This window comes from Diadema antillarum, unplaced genomic scaffold (assembly GCF_040938485.1).
Source record: "Diadema antillarum isolate AM-2024a unplaced genomic scaffold, OU_Dant_1.0 seq00000345_RagTag, whole genome shotgun sequence".
Lineage (NCBI taxonomy): Eukaryota > Metazoa > Echinodermata > Echinoidea > Diadematoida > Diadematidae > Diadema > Diadema antillarum.
In genome coordinates, this window is record NW_027271356.1 from 782422 (window position 1) to 799318 (window position 16897).

General features: G+C 39.1%; 1 protein-coding gene across 1 annotated transcript in view; it reads left to right on the forward strand.

Annotated features, from left to right (window-relative positions):
• LOC139730967 (mothers against decapentaplegic homolog 4-like) overlaps nt 1-16897 on the forward strand; it is a 51667-nt gene that overhangs the window by 20581 nt on the left and 14189 nt on the right. The window contains exons 3-4 of the mRNA XM_071641847.1: nt 4679-4868; nt 13797-13826. Coding sequence (XP_071497948.1) covers nt 4679-4868; nt 13797-13826 — 220 coding nt within the window. The remainder of the gene's footprint in view (nt 1-4678; nt 4869-13796; nt 13827-16897) is intronic.

Consider the following 16897-nt stretch of genomic DNA (forward strand, 5'->3'; position numbering starts at 1 on the left):
GTGACCTTAAAGTGCTCTTTGTAGCTGTGCAGTGATTGCTTCCGTGCACACGCCACTTGAATGTACCACCATGCACCACTTGAGTATACCATCTCTTGGCCGACAGCGTGACTTTTTGAAATGCAGCAATAACCCTTGCGGGTCATTTTAGCCTTAACTATTCAGTGGTACAGTGCACTCCCGTTATAATGAACACGGTAATAACGAAATTCCGGTTACAGTGAAGTGAAAATCCAGGTCACAACATTATTGGCTGTATGTTTTTTATTGTTTATTTATTCAATTATAATTGAATTTCGATATAACAAAAGAAAACTGCCCGTTCCGAGGGCTTCATTATAACAAGAGTCCACTGTAACTGTGCAGAGAAAAGTGACCTACAGTGGGCAGATGACACAATAAGTCCTCGTTTTTCGACAGGTTGTATATATTGTGTCTACGAGGTCAAAATCAATAACACAAGTATGTCCCTAAAATGAGCAAGATAAGATGTATGTGGGCCTGAGGTACCAAACATAATGTGATTAATTCAAAATCTGTGCCATCGCATGGAGTAGACTGGTGTTTTGAAAGCGAGTGATACCCTGTTGTGACTTGCTGTACAGCGACAGGGCTGTGTATACATATAGTTAGATATGTATACATGTGTGCATTCCCATTCACACACACCCGGAACAAAATATTTTACAAATTGGCTACCAGTATATGCTGTTCAAAAAACAAACAAACAAATTAACAATATCCTCATGGACACAAAGTAATCACTTACATTGTATTATCACTGTTTACATCGATAATATGTAAAAAATCAGCCAATTTTGATATTTCTTTAACCCTCAAGATAGTTTGTTCTTGCACAGTATTTATAAGGGGCTTGCAAATGATAATTATAGACAGAAAGAAAAAAATAATTTTATGATTCAATTTCCCACACAGAGTATGGGATGGGGTGCCAGGAGTCATAGTGTGGTCATTGTTGAGGCACGTGCAACTTGGATATTCTAAGGCTTTGCTTGCAGCGGGAGTAAGTCTGTTGTTTGTGGAAGTGTGAACAGCGGGGTATGACATTGATTTTTGCACCGCTATTAGAAAACAAAACAAAAACGTAATAATTCTTGAGTGTGAATGGGCCATGCGCCAGTTCTTTTGGGGGTCATTCCTGGCAGCCTGGTGGGTGGAAAAATGATTCAAAGAGCTCCTGGCATGTCAGCAATTTGTCTGGTCTATTTAAGGGCACCAGGTGGATGCAGACAGAATTTATTAATGACTGCCCACTAACTGTCCAGACAAATTAGGAAGCCTCCAATCGGGGGAACAGGTGATATATCCAGCTCACAGAGCTGAGGGAGTCTGGATGCTCTCGACGACAAAAACAACAACAACAACAACAACAGCAACAACAACAGAAAATTGGCGACAAACTTACAACAATTATTCTCTGACCTCGGTTTGCGAACTGTGTATGGTATATTGACAAGGTATTATTTTTCATCCTTTCACGTAATGGGGAAGGGTTTAACAAAATACAGGATTTGCTGGTTTAGATTTATAGATAAATAGTATGATTATGATTACAGACACTTTAGAAGATCTTCATTGTGTACTGATTTTAAATCGTAAGATTTTACCATGATGTACAGACACTTTAGAAGTTGGATCTTCATTGTTATTTCATCTTGAATATTTTCCCATCTACGTTCAACTTGTATACTTAGGACTAATTTGCCGAGTTTTAATGAAGTTTCAGCTCCATTCATCTACTTGATAAGATGAGTTTCTCGAAAGACCAGCATACCCCATCTAGATATGTGCAACACGTGGGTGGGATGACTGTGCTCCGACATCTGGCAGCCTAATCCAAGTACAGCAGAGAATGCATGCATTTACACAGGCCCCTTGTAGACAATACTCTTAAAACTGGACATTGTTGGAAAAAGTCACATTTACCCCATTATTCATTATGCCAATCATATCAGAGTTTTGAAAATACCGATGTTAGTCTTTATGTACATTATCCTCCTTGCTTGAGGAGGTAGACTGTGACAATGTTACAAATGAGATAATGATGTAAGTTAAAGGTTTCGAATATGTGTTTCAGAAGTATAAACTTTATACCAGGTATACAAGTATAATGTCTTTCTACTCACTTTGTGATTGGTAATTCGGCGAGCCCCCAGGCTAAGATCTGTGTTGTTAGTGACTGCAAGGAAAATGCTGAATAACGTTTCAGACCCCAGCAGTCTTAGAAGAAAGAAAAAAAAATCACAGATGATCCATATGAAGGCTATTATTACTCATCACATACACACATCGCTGGTAGAGACATGCGTGAATGTATGACTCACTCGCCAAAGAATTACATGCATGTGCCAATCTCTGGCCAAATTGGCAGGGATCCTTGTGCCCACACTGACGACGTAAAGGGGACTGGTGCCATCTTTGATGTGCATTTTATCTTCTTCTTCTTCTTTTACTCCCCAAAGGGTGCCCTAAAGAAATCTGATTCTCCCCCAATAGGCCTTTGGGTATCAAGGACTTGCTAACCTGATGTCCAAGACAAACTTATAAGCTTGCAAGCAACAATGACATATAATTGTCACAAGAAGATCATTTTAATAGCTGCAAGTTATGTGTACCTTTCACAGTCCATCTTATCTCATTTTAAATTGGATGCGTTATATTCATGAGTGTGTGTTTGAGAGAGATAGTGTTGTCTTAGGGGAGGGGGAGTATAGTTTCCTCCTCCCAAAAAAACACACAAAACAAAACAAAATAAACAAACAAAAACAAAACAAAAACAAAAAAACAGTCATAATGCAGTTGGGTATCACAGGAGCCATGAGAAATGGTCAACTATGGACCAGATGAAAAGCTGGGGGGTGTTTCATCAACGTTTGTCAGCGCTGACAACTTGAATCACCATAGTAACAGTCAGTGACCAGAGCATCTCAGCCAATCAAAACCAAGGATTTTGCTGAAATTGTCAGCGCTGACAAACGTTAATGAAACACCCCCCTGATCGACCAGATGCCATGTAGTGCTGACCAAAGCAGCAGATGATGAGAAGATCTTGAAAAAGATCTATTGGAACAGCATAAATATATAATTGTTTGAAGAAAGGTTGATGTTGCTATTGTGGACAGACAAATGATCGCTGTCAATAATGCTGCCAAAGGGCTTAATAGCAACTGATCCATCTGTGGTTGGAGATTAGTCTGTTGCCTCATAAGGGCTTTTTACACTTGTAAATTTTTGCTTAGCCCCGGACCAACGGTGGGGCTAAGGGGGGGCCTTAGCCCCACCGTTGGTACGGGACTATCCTTAGCCCACTTTCTGTTTACACTCGTTTTTGCCAAAGAGGGCTAGCCCCACCGATAGTACGGTACTATCTGGCCCTGCAAAATAGCAGGGGTTAGCACCGCAATTGCGGTGCCAAGCAAGTGAGTGTAAACAGAACGAAAAAATAATCCTGGGCTAAGCGACGGAGACGAAGTCCGACCCTCATGGAAAGTCCGGGGCTAAGAAATACGAGTGTAAAAAGGTCAGTTTTCTCCTTAGCCCCGCACAAGAGATAGTACGGGACTAATTGGCGAGTGTAAAAAGCTGAAAAAATTGGTACGGGACTAACGATAGTCCTGGGTCAGAGAAAGTCCGGGGTTAAGAAACACAAGTGTAAAAAGCCCTTTACAGAACACGCAGATATTTTTCAAAGATTTATGTTTGGATGAAGATGCCGATCTGCTGATTTGAGTGAGCTGCCCCTCTCTGGTAAAGTCTGCTTTGTGAATGATATTAACCAGTTGAGGATGGGCTGATTTTGCGACAACACGCATTTCCCATAGATGCCCCGATCACAAGGTGTACCCCATCCTGATAAACTTGATTATCTACATACATGTAATCGTGCCTTTGTGGCACATTTTTATTCTGACTAATAAGAAAAATGCATCAGTTTGAAAAAGTAGAAAATTCAGCCATGTTTGCTCTTGTCTGCACAGTTTTACTCAGTTGCACTCAGTAACCAATAGTGAATAGTGCTTTGCATGTTCTTTTTGTACATATGTGACTATATTTTAAAATGGTCACATACTTGTGATTGTGAATGACATTACATGGTGTTTTATTCATTTTCACAGCAGACACTTTATGGCAGAAAAATAAGAAGATCAGAACAAAACATAAAGATAAAAACACAGGCATATTGTGAGGATTTCCCCATAACATTGTGCAGGGGTTTCATAAAGTTGTTCGTAAAGTTACGAACGACCCGACTGGTGATCACTTGTGGTGAATTATTGAAATTTCTAAGTATAGCACATCGCAACTGTAGTAAGATGTTCGTAACTTTACGAACAGCTTTATGAAACACCCCCCCGTTTGATAGGTGGAAGTGGAGTTACAGGGTCAGGGTTGTGTGTTATTCATCAAAACTCTTTTGCTTGATAATAAGGATTTTTAATGAATATTTTGTATGTTACTGCATTATTATTACCATTTTCATAATTATCATTATTGTTATTATAGTTATTACTGTTATTTTCATTATTGCTATTCTGTATAATTATGATTGTCACACAAATGTTTTTATCATCAATAATGAACTCATATTTGATATTGGCCTGTTTTTTCCCTCTCTCCCCCCCCCCCCCCCCCAATGTTCCCCTTGTTCCTCCAACAGGTTGCAGGTAGGAAGGGCTTCCCTCACGTCATCTATGCCAGGATATGGAGGTGGCCGGACCTTCACAAAAACGAGCTCAAACATCTCAAGTTCTGCCAGTTTGCATTCGACCTCAAATGCGACAGCGTGTGCGTAAATCCCTACCACTACGAGAGGATAGTGTCACCCCCCCCCCCCCCCCCCGGTATCGGTATGTATCGCCCAATCTTCTTCCAAGTGTTGTCATTGCCCCCCCCCCCCCCCCCCCCCCATGAAAAAATGGGAAAGACATGAATGATAATTTGTATAAAGAAAATGAAAGGCGAAAAATATATGTTCAATGTTTGTATGTGTGACATTAGTTCTTGAGATAAAAAGTTTTGGGTAGATATTCCAGGAGATGACCAAGAGAGTTGAGCAGTGTGACAAGATGTCAACTACTGTATGTCGAGGAGAAAGTCATCCTAGTTGTTTCAATCATCACACTCTTTTTTTTTTTTTATTCTTCCGACGATTAGATTGAAAATAGCGAGAACATAGAATTAGATTTGTCTATTGATTGTCTACTAGTCTCCTCTTGTGCTGTGTTGTTTGCCACTTGATTTATTATGTCTGGCAGTATTAAGTATCGTTCAGCTGGAGTCTCTAAAACATAATCCTCAATTGGGTTATTTTTTTTTTTTCAACAACATAGCTATGCAGCTCTTTCTTTTTCTTCTTTTGTTTGTTTTGTTCTTTGTTTGTTTGGTTTTTGTGTGTTCTGTTTTGGGTTTTTTATTGGGGGGGGGGGTGTCTTAGTGGTGTACCTGCTAGTTTACCCCTCCCCAGTAATCCTCGATGCAGATGCATAAAAGTGCCAAATATTTGATTTAAAAATTGTGATGACATTGCTACATGAACACAAGTGGCAGGAAATTGTCCGCTAATGGTGCTACTATTTATTTGTATGGTAGATGAAAGCTGCACAAATGTGCATTTTTATAAGGTTTTTATGAGACTACGTGAGTGCATTATATCGCGACTTGTGTGGTAACTCCTGTGTGGTAATGAATTGACTGCAAGTGACAGTCAACTGCAGTCATTTTAAACCACGTTATCTGGATGATGCTGAAAATTGAGCCACGAATGCTGGAAAGGGGTATCGGTGTACGTCTAAAATTATTGCTCTCATCATCGAGGAGACAGCTAAAGGGAGGAAAGTGGGGTGGGGGGGGGGGGGGTGGTAGATACATTGTGAAAATTCTGGTGTCCTATAAAATGCTCCTGATATGATATTGTGTGTGTGGTATATCATGATACTCCTCCCCCCCCCCCCCCCCCCACCACCACATCAGGTACTGACTTCCACATTCCATCTGTAGATGATAAGACGAGCTCCTTTCGTTACCATTATCACCCTCAGCAGGTGTACTATATCTTGTATGCATTTCTGGAGTTGAAATGCAAGTAGTGAAAGGGGAATAAAACTCCAATTTAAAGACAGATAGAGTGAATTCCGCAATATTAGTAGAACACAGCAGTGAAGTTTGAGGAAGATCTAACCATCTGTTTTAAAAGTTATGAATTTTTGAAGTTATGATTTCAGAAGACCACTACAGTTCATGACTTCCACTTGTGGACAACAATACAAAGAAAATATAAAGAAAATTCCACAAAATCTAATTTTTCATGAAAATTACACATCCCCTCCTTGATGTTGTATTTTCTTTATGTTGTTTTCCATGCATGATACCATAAGATGCTTAAGTCATTTAGCAGTGGTGACACAGAAACTTTGAAAACTTAATTTTTTAACAAATTGCCCAATTTTCCTCAAACGTCACTGATAGATTCTGCTGATATTGCAGCATACACTCAATCCATATTTCAGTTTCATACTTGTGTAAAGAAATAATGCCCTCGATGGATATAATGGTAGAATGGGTTGAAAAGAGCGTGATATGCAATAGCCGCCAAGTCATCCTGAGATCTGCAGGCGGCTCCCTGAAAACTGGAATTCCTCTTCACATCCTGCCAATAGAATACCTCCTCCTTGAAGAGCCTCCCTCGGTTGCGTATTATTTTTGGCCTGTCGAGTTGAATGTGATAGACAAGTATCCTCATGATTGCTCTTTAGAATCACCCTTATTTTGAGGAGGGAATGCTAGCGGCCCTGAAAATGTACCAAACAATCAGCTGCTCTATCATTACGGATCCCAGGAACACAGGATGTGTTCCTATTTGGCCTGATGGACTCGCATCCATAGAAAAGCATTCTCTAAGATGTACATTTTTATTTATTTATTCTCATTTGTGTTGTTGTTGTTGTTGTTGTTCCTGAGTCATAATTTTGGATTGCTGAAGTTAGAGATAGAGCAGTGCAGTAACATTTTTGTCCCATCTTCTTGCCAAGTTGAACCCCGGAGGAAGTGGTTCATGGGTATCCCTGAGTTCATCAGTTCTGGGGTGGGAGCTGTCCTGCCCAACCTACACAGAGCCGTTTTAATGCAGCGTAATGCATAATGCATGCACGTATTATACTTGGTGCAGTGTAGACAATTAAAGATTCGGTGCAACTTACCGTTAAAGGGATATTTGTCGTGATAATCCCATCTCGGCTAGAGCTTTTTTACGTGCCCACGCAGACACTTTTTATACCCTCGCCCACACAAAAGAGTGTAGGGGTATACATTGTAGGAGTCTCTTTATGGCTTGGTTTGGTGGTTGGTTCGTCTGTTGCTCCATTACCAAATTTTGTGTTTCAAATTTCTTGTTAAATTTTGAGCAATCAACTTGAAATTTAGTACCTATGTCTGCAATAATATTTAGACTTGCAAGACTTGTCTGATAAGGCGGTATTTTGTGAATAAAGCAGTATAAAGTATTTTAGAATAGGCTTTCTCCCTCAATATTTGAGCATTTGACTCAAAATGTAGTACAGGTGACCGCTTTAGTATGTAGATGCCAAAATGACATCTTTTGAGAATGTCAAATGATGCATTGCCATGGCAGCAATATATATTTTTAAGATTAAAGTCGTACAAAAATATTTCAGATTGAGCTAACTCCCTCACTGTTGAACTCTCAACTGTAAATTTTGGCAAAGGTGACCAATATCATTTGTAGATGTGCAACACACATCTTTCATCCATGGTACAGAAATTTTGTAGATTGAATGACCTCTTCAGTTTTGGAGGTTTTGATTTGAAATTTGGCACTTGTCGTGACTCAGGGCTGCACACAAACCAATCTTTTACTGCTGGTCTGACCTGTCTGTCGGACCAGTAAGTACCCAGAGTTTCCATGTTTTACTTGTATTATAGTGGTAAATTTCTGAAAAAGTTAACTGGTCCGACAGTGATTTTTATTGGTCAGGGACCGTCGGGCCAGTGCCAGTGTGCAGCAATGCATGACTGCTACAAGGTTTAGCTGTGCATGACATGTGGCTTCGTCAAAGGTGGATATATATTTTCAGTTGGAATATATGTACGAGAACTTGATTATTACTTTCCACAGTGAGAATTGTTTAGCAGGGGTATTAGTCACATTCAGTGATGCGTTGAGCAGTGTGATATAGAAACCCAGATGCGCAAGATGGCATTTATGGCAGGCTGCATCAAAGTTGAACCAAGGGAAAGTTTTTGGTTGGTGCTGTAAACTAAATTATAAAAATCAATTCCTCATGGTAATTCACATGTTTGATTCCATTAAAATGATGGGTTGGTTGAGATATAAAAGGAGCCTCATACTAGATTGCATGATGGATTTACCTCAAATATCATGTCAGTTTATAAATGTTTCAGGAGAAGATAGTTGGGCTATCCCACCCCAGCCCCAACCCATCAATTACCTTGTTAATAATAAGTCCTTGCCAATTGTAGTGCCTACATTCATGATTGCTGGTGGCTTATGATATAGCAGTATGGATTGACTTTGAGCCATTCTGGGTTTTTTTATTTGTCTGTAAAGTTTAGATCTGGGGTGGTATTCTGAACACCGTTTTATCTCTGTTGTAACTTGTGTTGTAACTTGTGTTGTAAGTCTGTGAGTTATAACACCGTTAAAACAGTTGTAAATCGGTATTCTGAAAACTGTTTTAACGGTGTTGTAAGTCATGATAACCACGCCCATCGCAATAATCATATCCAATAAGAAATATTGTTAGAAGTAGCATCTAAGACATTTCAACCAATAAGATTGCTCCCTTGGGCAAATGCGCCGTGCTTAACTCTGCGCGTTTTAAGAAGCGCTCATTCTCTGGCGTGCGCATAAATAGGACAATGGTATGCGCAGGTAAAGAGAGCCAGAGATAAAATAAAGTTACAACAGAAGCTTGGATCATTATGCCTTCTTACCGGTTTTGACGTATAGTTGGTGCAGTAGGGGATTCGCAAAGCTATCTCAGATTAAGTCTTTTTGTTTGAAATTTGTTTAAAAAATAAGAAGATATCTGGCGTTCATAAGAGGAACCCAAATTTCATGGTTTATGGGGAACTAGACGCTTCTAAATTAAGTTAAGCCCTTGCAATGCCATGTTATTATTATTATTATTATTATTGTTGTTGTTAACTTAGACTTCTAATACTTTTCTTAGGATTCGCGCCGTCCCCATCAATAAATATTTTGAAACACCCAAAGGTACTGATAATGAATTCTTATTGGTGAAGATAGTGAAATCATATTAAAAAATATTTAATATTTTGAAAGATATTTTTGAAATGAATAGTGCTTAAAACAAGTTAGTGCCGACGGTGCCGGTAACCTTTCTGTTCATGTGTTTGTGTTTTTATCTATGTGCATAATTATGCTACGCGTATGTACTTGCAATGTTACTGTTACCAAATTTTGTATTGTGGAATGAGTTTACATTTTGTCAAACTGCTATATCATTTGTCTATCTGTACATACATTGTTTTTATTTTTTGTATATCTTTTTTATTTTGAACTCGCATACCACGATATTGAGTTGATGAATAATCTCACTATCTAACATAAGTTAAAACGAAAGTTACAACGGAGTTATAACACCCTCCACCCTGTTTTATCTCAGAAGCATAAATTTGCACGGGGCATGACTTACAACAGAAGATAAAACAGTTTTCAGAATACCGTGTAATCTAATGGGTGTTCAGGTTTGCGCCCACTGTTACGCGCGTGCGCATACCCTAAGACAATGGTATGCGCAGGCAAAGAGTGCGCAAGATAAAACACTAGTTACAACACAAGTTACAACAGAAGTTACAACAGAGATAAAACGGTGTTCAGAATACCGATTTGTTACAACAGACTTACAACAGAGATAAAACAGTCTCAGAATACCACCCCTGTATTACAGAGGAGATAGAAATTTTTGCGGCAACATGGTCAGGGATTAACTAGCATTCGTCTCATTCACAAGCTGACTCAGACACACACTTTGTGATTGAGTTTACTATAATTACACAGCATTTGAATGAATAACAAAACTTGCATTTTCTTGAGGACTTTGTGCTATTTTTGCCAAGTTCTGTCATAGTGTTCACTCCTAACTGGGGCCAGCTCTCCTGTATGTGTAACAGGGTCTTGTAATGAATGAGCATTTGCATATTGAGAGGAGGCCCTTGCCCAGCTTCTCATTCAGGTAAAAAAAAAAAAAGCCTTCTGCTCAAGCCTTTATCTGCCAGCACACACCTCCAGCAGATAAAAACACATGATACAGCCAACACCATATTAGAAGTACAGTAGTCTCCGCTTAATTGGGTAGTGTCTGGCAGAGCATTTCTTACCCGATTTAGCGGAATACCCGCTTAAAGGGATCGTACAGTTATGGTTGAGACCTAATTTCAGGTTTCTAACATTTTTTGGTGAGATAATGAGAAACCTCTTATAGAATATGAAAGAGCATGTAATTCATTGAGGAATTCAACGTTTATTTGATGAAAATTGGTTTTGAAATTGCTGGGATATCAAAAAAGAGCGATTCTAATAAAGTGTGGGACCCACACTTTATTAAGATCGCTTTATTTTTCTTTGTTTTATGTTTCAGTCATTCCAAACCCAATTTTCGTCAAATAAACTTTGAATTCCTCTTAAAATGGTATGTTCTGTACTATGTCATAAGTGTTTTCTTGGTATCTCACAAAAAGTTAAAAGCCCAATTCTCATCTTCACCAAAACTGTACCATCCCTTTAACCGGAACGCATGTTGATTCATTCACAACGCAGATTTTAGTATATACTAGTCACACACCTCTCTGTGTCAGACACAACTTTCAGCACCTCACAGTTTCTTCAAAATTGATATTTACACAAATTCTAAAGGCTTTCTGCGGGGAAACTATGGCAATAGATCAGGTTAATCTGGAAAATTTCTAGCTGTTTATCTGGAATGCCAATCCTATTATCCAGTAAATATAACACACATCTGAGCTGTTTTTCAGTGTAAAAGTCGATTAAGGAGAGTACCCAATTAAGTGGTACCCGATTAAGTGGAGAGTACTGTACTGGCTTGATATGATAGAAGCATTTCACGTTTCAATTGTGTGTCTGTGCCTGTGTGTGTATGTGTATGTGAGTGTATTGTGTGAAAGGCAAGGGCATGTCCTTGCCCAATTTTCCTTATTTTCATTTTGCTTTGTTTTTGATCTTCTTATATGTTTTTTTCAAACACTGCAGTTTGTGACTCCAGTCTGGATTTTTCAGTAGAGCAGTGTAAATAAGAAAAGGTCAAAGACTTGGGTGTACTCTTCAAGATAACCTATATATGCAGCGGAGTCGAGTACACAGGTCGAAGAGCTAGACCACGAATTTGATATGTCAGTGTAAAACACACATACCAATACTCTGAAAAAAAAAAAATAGATATGGAGATCATTGGTACAGGGCCTTCGTACTATTAAAAAAAAAGAAAAAAAAAAGATGAAGTTTTGATTAACAGTCAGACTGCTAGGAGCCCGGGTTCCAAGCATAAATTTTTGTTGTTCATTGCATCCACTGATGTGCCGTTCTGGAGTAACCAGTAAAGGTGCCCAGAGTTCAATGGCTGTTCATGGCCTTTTAACCCATTGAATACGAGTCCCGGGTATACTCTGGCAAGTGTCTATGGGAAATGTGTGTTGTAGCAAAATTAGCCCGTCCTCAACAGGTTTTTGTAGGTCAGATGAATAGTAGTTTATATTTTTAGAGCGCCTTTTCCACTGGATACAAAGCGCTAATTAAAGGTAGAATATAGAAGATGAGTGTTAAACGCTTCAAAAAGTAAAAATCTGTGGGTGACTGGATTCTCCATACTCCCCCCCCCATATATAGTTGTTTAGAATACCGTATCATATATATTTAGTTTAATTTTTCACAAATCGGAGCTTCCAAATGTCACAAGTAGTTGAATTGGCAACAAAGGCTGTCGGCTCCAATTTGTGAAAATTTCATGTGGTGAAAACATCTTGCTTTACATCTTGCTTAACATGTGAGTGTTTTCAAATTCATGAAATCATCCATCCATCATCCATCGAGATGTAGGGCAATTCGTCAACCAGTTGCAATGATGTGAGTGTTTTGTCACCCATTTTAAAAATCATTGTTAGAGTTCAGTCACCAAAAGTATAGCATTTTTTTTTTTTGTAATGGAACCACAACAGACAGTGTTTACCCAGTGGTAAACACCGTCTGTTGTGAAGTGATCACATAATCCTACCAAAGTCTTATCGCGTGTCAATGGCTTCTCATGCAGGACCATCGTATTTTGCAATGCCTGTGTGGGTTTGTGTTGCATCCATCACAGCCATGTGCAGAAGGAATATACTGAATGCTGGTTAAAAGTTCAGCAAAGATGGGCTGAGTTCATTAACATCGGTTTTTGAAGGAGACCTTCTCTTTGTAAAAGAAAAAAGCATATAAACAAACAGTGTTTTCGAAACCAGAGATCCTTGAAGATTGTATGGAAGGCATACTTTTGATTGGAAAGTTATGGTTAGGCTTATAATGTCGAGGGTGTATCATCCAGTGCAGTATCCAATATCACTCCAAAGAACCTTTCTGACTTATATGTGACTGTGATATCTGTTATACAGTTCCTTTTGCAGTGCTGAGACCAAAAGTCATCATTATTATTTGAACGAAGAATATGACTGTGAAATAATCGTATTCAAACATATCTGTAGACACTATGCTTCTAGTAATGTAGAAAGTACTTCTGGGGGAAGATCTGAAATTTCTTATTAGAAAAAAAAAGGAATGATTATTAAGAACAATACTTTTGAAGAGTCTTTTGCAAACAGTTTACCAGTCACATAGTAAAGCCATTGCCCATGAGTACATTGTACATTGTGAGTCATGTACAAAGTCTATGAGAGTATGAGACTCCAACAAAGAAGAGGTTAAGATTAATTTGTTACAGTCACATGGGACACAATTCAAATGCTGCTATGGCATTTCTCAAGTAGACCTTTCTTATATTTTCACTGATTTTGCTCTGAGCTGTTGTTTTTTTTTTCATATCAGATTTTTCTTGTTTTAATGAGATTAGCTTGAATAAACATCCCCTGTGTGTACTTTATCATTGTCAAGTACACATATCTCTTACAGAGAATATCTGTATACTCATACCTTAGAAAACATACCTTAAAAGTGGGCTTAAAGTAAAGCCAAACTTATTTGCCCCTCTGCACCAATAAAGACAATTAATTTCTGTTTGATAGGCTCCTTCCAGCTAGAATAAATGGACAGTTGAAAACTTCGTACATGTACGGGTTAAATTCATCTATCTTACTTACTTGCCCAAAATTTGTTTAGATTTGCTTTGAATGTGTTGATTGAAGAGCTTTCTACTACATTATGATGGTAGATTGTTAATTCTCTACGTATTGTATGATGATCATGTGTCATCAACGAGTTTTGAGTTGAAAGTGTTTTGTTTGACACAGTCTATTAAACCAGATCAAACCAAACATGAAATTGTCTCAATTACATTTCTGTGACTGTAGGGGAGATACATGATGTAGTCCTGAATCTATGTGCAATCAACACATCAAGGAATGAGCATCCCCCCCCCCCCCCCCCCCCCCGTTCTAGCTAGTATGATAACATGTGTGTGTATATTTCAAAAATGCAACAATATGGCTAGTTTTGCAGTAAGAACTCTAACTTCACTTTTATTTCTCTCTTCTACCTTTCATTTTCACAGATTTAACAGGTCTCACACTACAACACACAGGTAAGACTTGATGCTGCTGGTGATGGTTTAGAATAAATTTTTGTTTAATGAAAGAGAGAGGGGGGATTTTTTAGATATATTGTAGCTACTTATGTTAATTTGTTTACTTATATAATCTATTTATACTGTAGCCACTTCTTCTTGCGAATACAGCAAGGAAAATGGAAAACCAACTCCCATTAGAGGCTCCGGCTCACTTCACCGCAGAGCATGCAAATAATTCATAGTGGCCATTTAATGCCTTCCGTTGCACTTTGCACCTATAAAACTTGTAAAAATGACCTGCAGCCTGCCAGAGCTTTTCCACTGGACAAGTAATACAGAGCATTGCCTCCAGTCAGCAACGCACGCTAATTAAACTTTCAGAGCCATAGAGCCATGTTGACTTGGGAAGTCGATGGTTTCCCGCTTTTTTCAGATCATTTAGTCATAGGCTTTGCGTTCTAGATCAGACAGAAATAGTTCAAGAGGATATTGTTCCCAGGGGTAATTTTTTTGAGGGGGGCTCTCGTGCATTGTTAACAAAATGTGAATTTATCTGAATATCCAAAGTTTACAAGTGGTATTTCATGGACACTCTGAAATGAGCTTTCATGCCACAATTTCACATTTTGCATAATTACCTTTCACCTGTGGTTTGTTTTTTTGTTTGTTTGTTTGTTTGTTGTTGTTTTTTGTTTTTTTGTGTGTGTCTTTACTTTTTGTTTTTGCCTATTGCATATTTCATATTGCAAGCATGACTCTGCTCATAATAAATTAAGCAAATGATTTACTGTAAAAGTGGAAATTTTTGCGCATTTTGCGCAAATATTTTTTGCTTACCATATGTTCCAGTAGTTGATGTCAATTAAAAACATTTATTAGTGGAAAATTGAGCAAAGAAAATGGGATTCCATCGGGATTCGAAATGCTCGAATGGTCAGACACTATAGCAGTGTGTTTGTGTGTGACACACACGTACACACTTGAACCTGGCATAAACCCGAAGGATAATTCAACTTGTGGATAAATGCGAGGGATCACGGAAGTGATGCAGCTTTTTGAGTATGTAACAAACGCAAACGTTGCGTTTGAATTAAAAACATGTGAAACTCTTATTACCCAGCCGAGTGCGAAAGATTAGTCGTGCAAGAATATCCACTTTTACAGTAAATAATTATGTTGCAGCTAGCATTTATTACGATGTTGTGTTCTGACTCCACTGCACTGACAATGTCAGGCACTGCTATGATCAAAAGACAAAAATTCTGAAGATGTTACCAATAGCATATAGGACTGGTCAGTGAGTGCAGGTCAAGTTAAAGGACAGCTGAGCATACACACAGTGTCCAGTTTTTTGTCCTCATGGAGTTTACAAACATGCAACTTTTAAGAGGGTCTTCAGATCCACTTAAACGAGTGTGCAAAGGTGGCTGAATTTGCCACATGCAGGACAGGCCAAGGTAAAGTGCATGACCCGTCTGGACAGCAAACTCGGGGAGAGTCCATCTGGTCAGGAAGTGTGGCGCAAGTGAGGGAGAGAGTCAATCAATTATCGGTCCCCTCTTTAATACCCAAAGTGGGCCTGCCTTCCGTAGGTACATCGATGGGTCTCACTCCCTCGTCTGTGGCTTGACAACAGGTTTACCTCAAACTTTGTGTATTGGAGGCAGCTAAACACTCATTTGAAAAAACAAAAACATCTTTTTCTGGGGGGGGGGGGGAGGGTCCTGACACAGAGATAGGTTTAATCAAGCAACAGGGGATTTTATCTTAAGAAAGAAAGCTGTTTCATAGACACATCCATTAATGAAGACACAGGTCTGTTAACTGAAGCTTTCTGGATGTTGGATTGACAGAAATCCTTATTCTGGCAAATTGTTCATCAGTTCGAATTGTAATGTCCTTCATCAAATATGAAGATGATTGTTTATACATTCAAAATTTATGAGTTAATCCAGGAAAATGTGCAAGATCTCTTCTCTATGACCACCTGCTGGATATGTTTGTGTAGCAGTGGTCTGCACACATGCAGTAAGCAACAGTTACATAGACCTAAAGGTGAACCAACAGTGGTAATCATAGTTTCTCTTTCCATCTGCTAACAAGCCCCCCTGCTGACAAGTTCATCCCTTTGTCAAGCAAACTTTGGCTATTTCAGCAACAAAATGCACCAGGTAGAGGTAGTGCCAAGGCATACATGCGAGATTGATTTCCTAGCACTCTTGCGCCAAGTTGACTTGCGTAGGATCATGGGATGGGCAGGTTGAACTTCCCAACAACTTGATCATACAGAAAGCAGACAAGCCCCTGCCAATCAATTGGCTCGTACATGCCAGGTTTTGAGATGATCAATGATGACAGAAAGGGAAAGTAGGACCCTGGTGAAAGAATAGGAATACAGTAAAGCAGAGGGGTGAAGGTTGAGGAGTGAATTTTCTTCAGTTTGTCTCCCTCTACAAATGAAATTTGTAACATTGCAACTGCTGATCTATAATTTAACAAACGTGTTTGAAAAATAGGAACCATGGGACTCGAACCTGTCATCTACTGGCTTTCTGGGCAGTGACACTACCACAGGCTATCCCTGGTTGCCAGCAGTGGCACAATTCATCGTGTCACTGCCGGCAGCCTGGTGGTAGTGTCGCTGCGTGCCCGGAAAGCAGTGGATACAGGTTCGAGTCCCGTGGTTCCTATTTTTCTGACATGTTTGTTATAGGACCCTGGTGTTCAAAAGTAGTAGTCACTAATTTTTTTCATTTTTTCCCCATTTTTTAAAAGTATTTTTGTTTTGTCTAATTTCCTTTGGAGATAATGATATTTGGCCAAATTTAACCCTGGGCTCACATTAAGTGGTCACTTAGTAGCACATGACAAAGTGCACATCTATCCACTCAAATTTCAAGTTGGCATGTTGCGATACTAGAAAAGACCACATGGAAAAATAAATCTTTTCATGTGATCCCTTCTTGCTGCCATTACAATCCCCAAAATATGATTTCGCTAGTACCACACCAACACCGGTCCGGTTCCAAACATGGCTGCTTCTGGTTTTGCTTGGGGCCAAGTTGTGAGAGTGTGTCTGTTCGGCC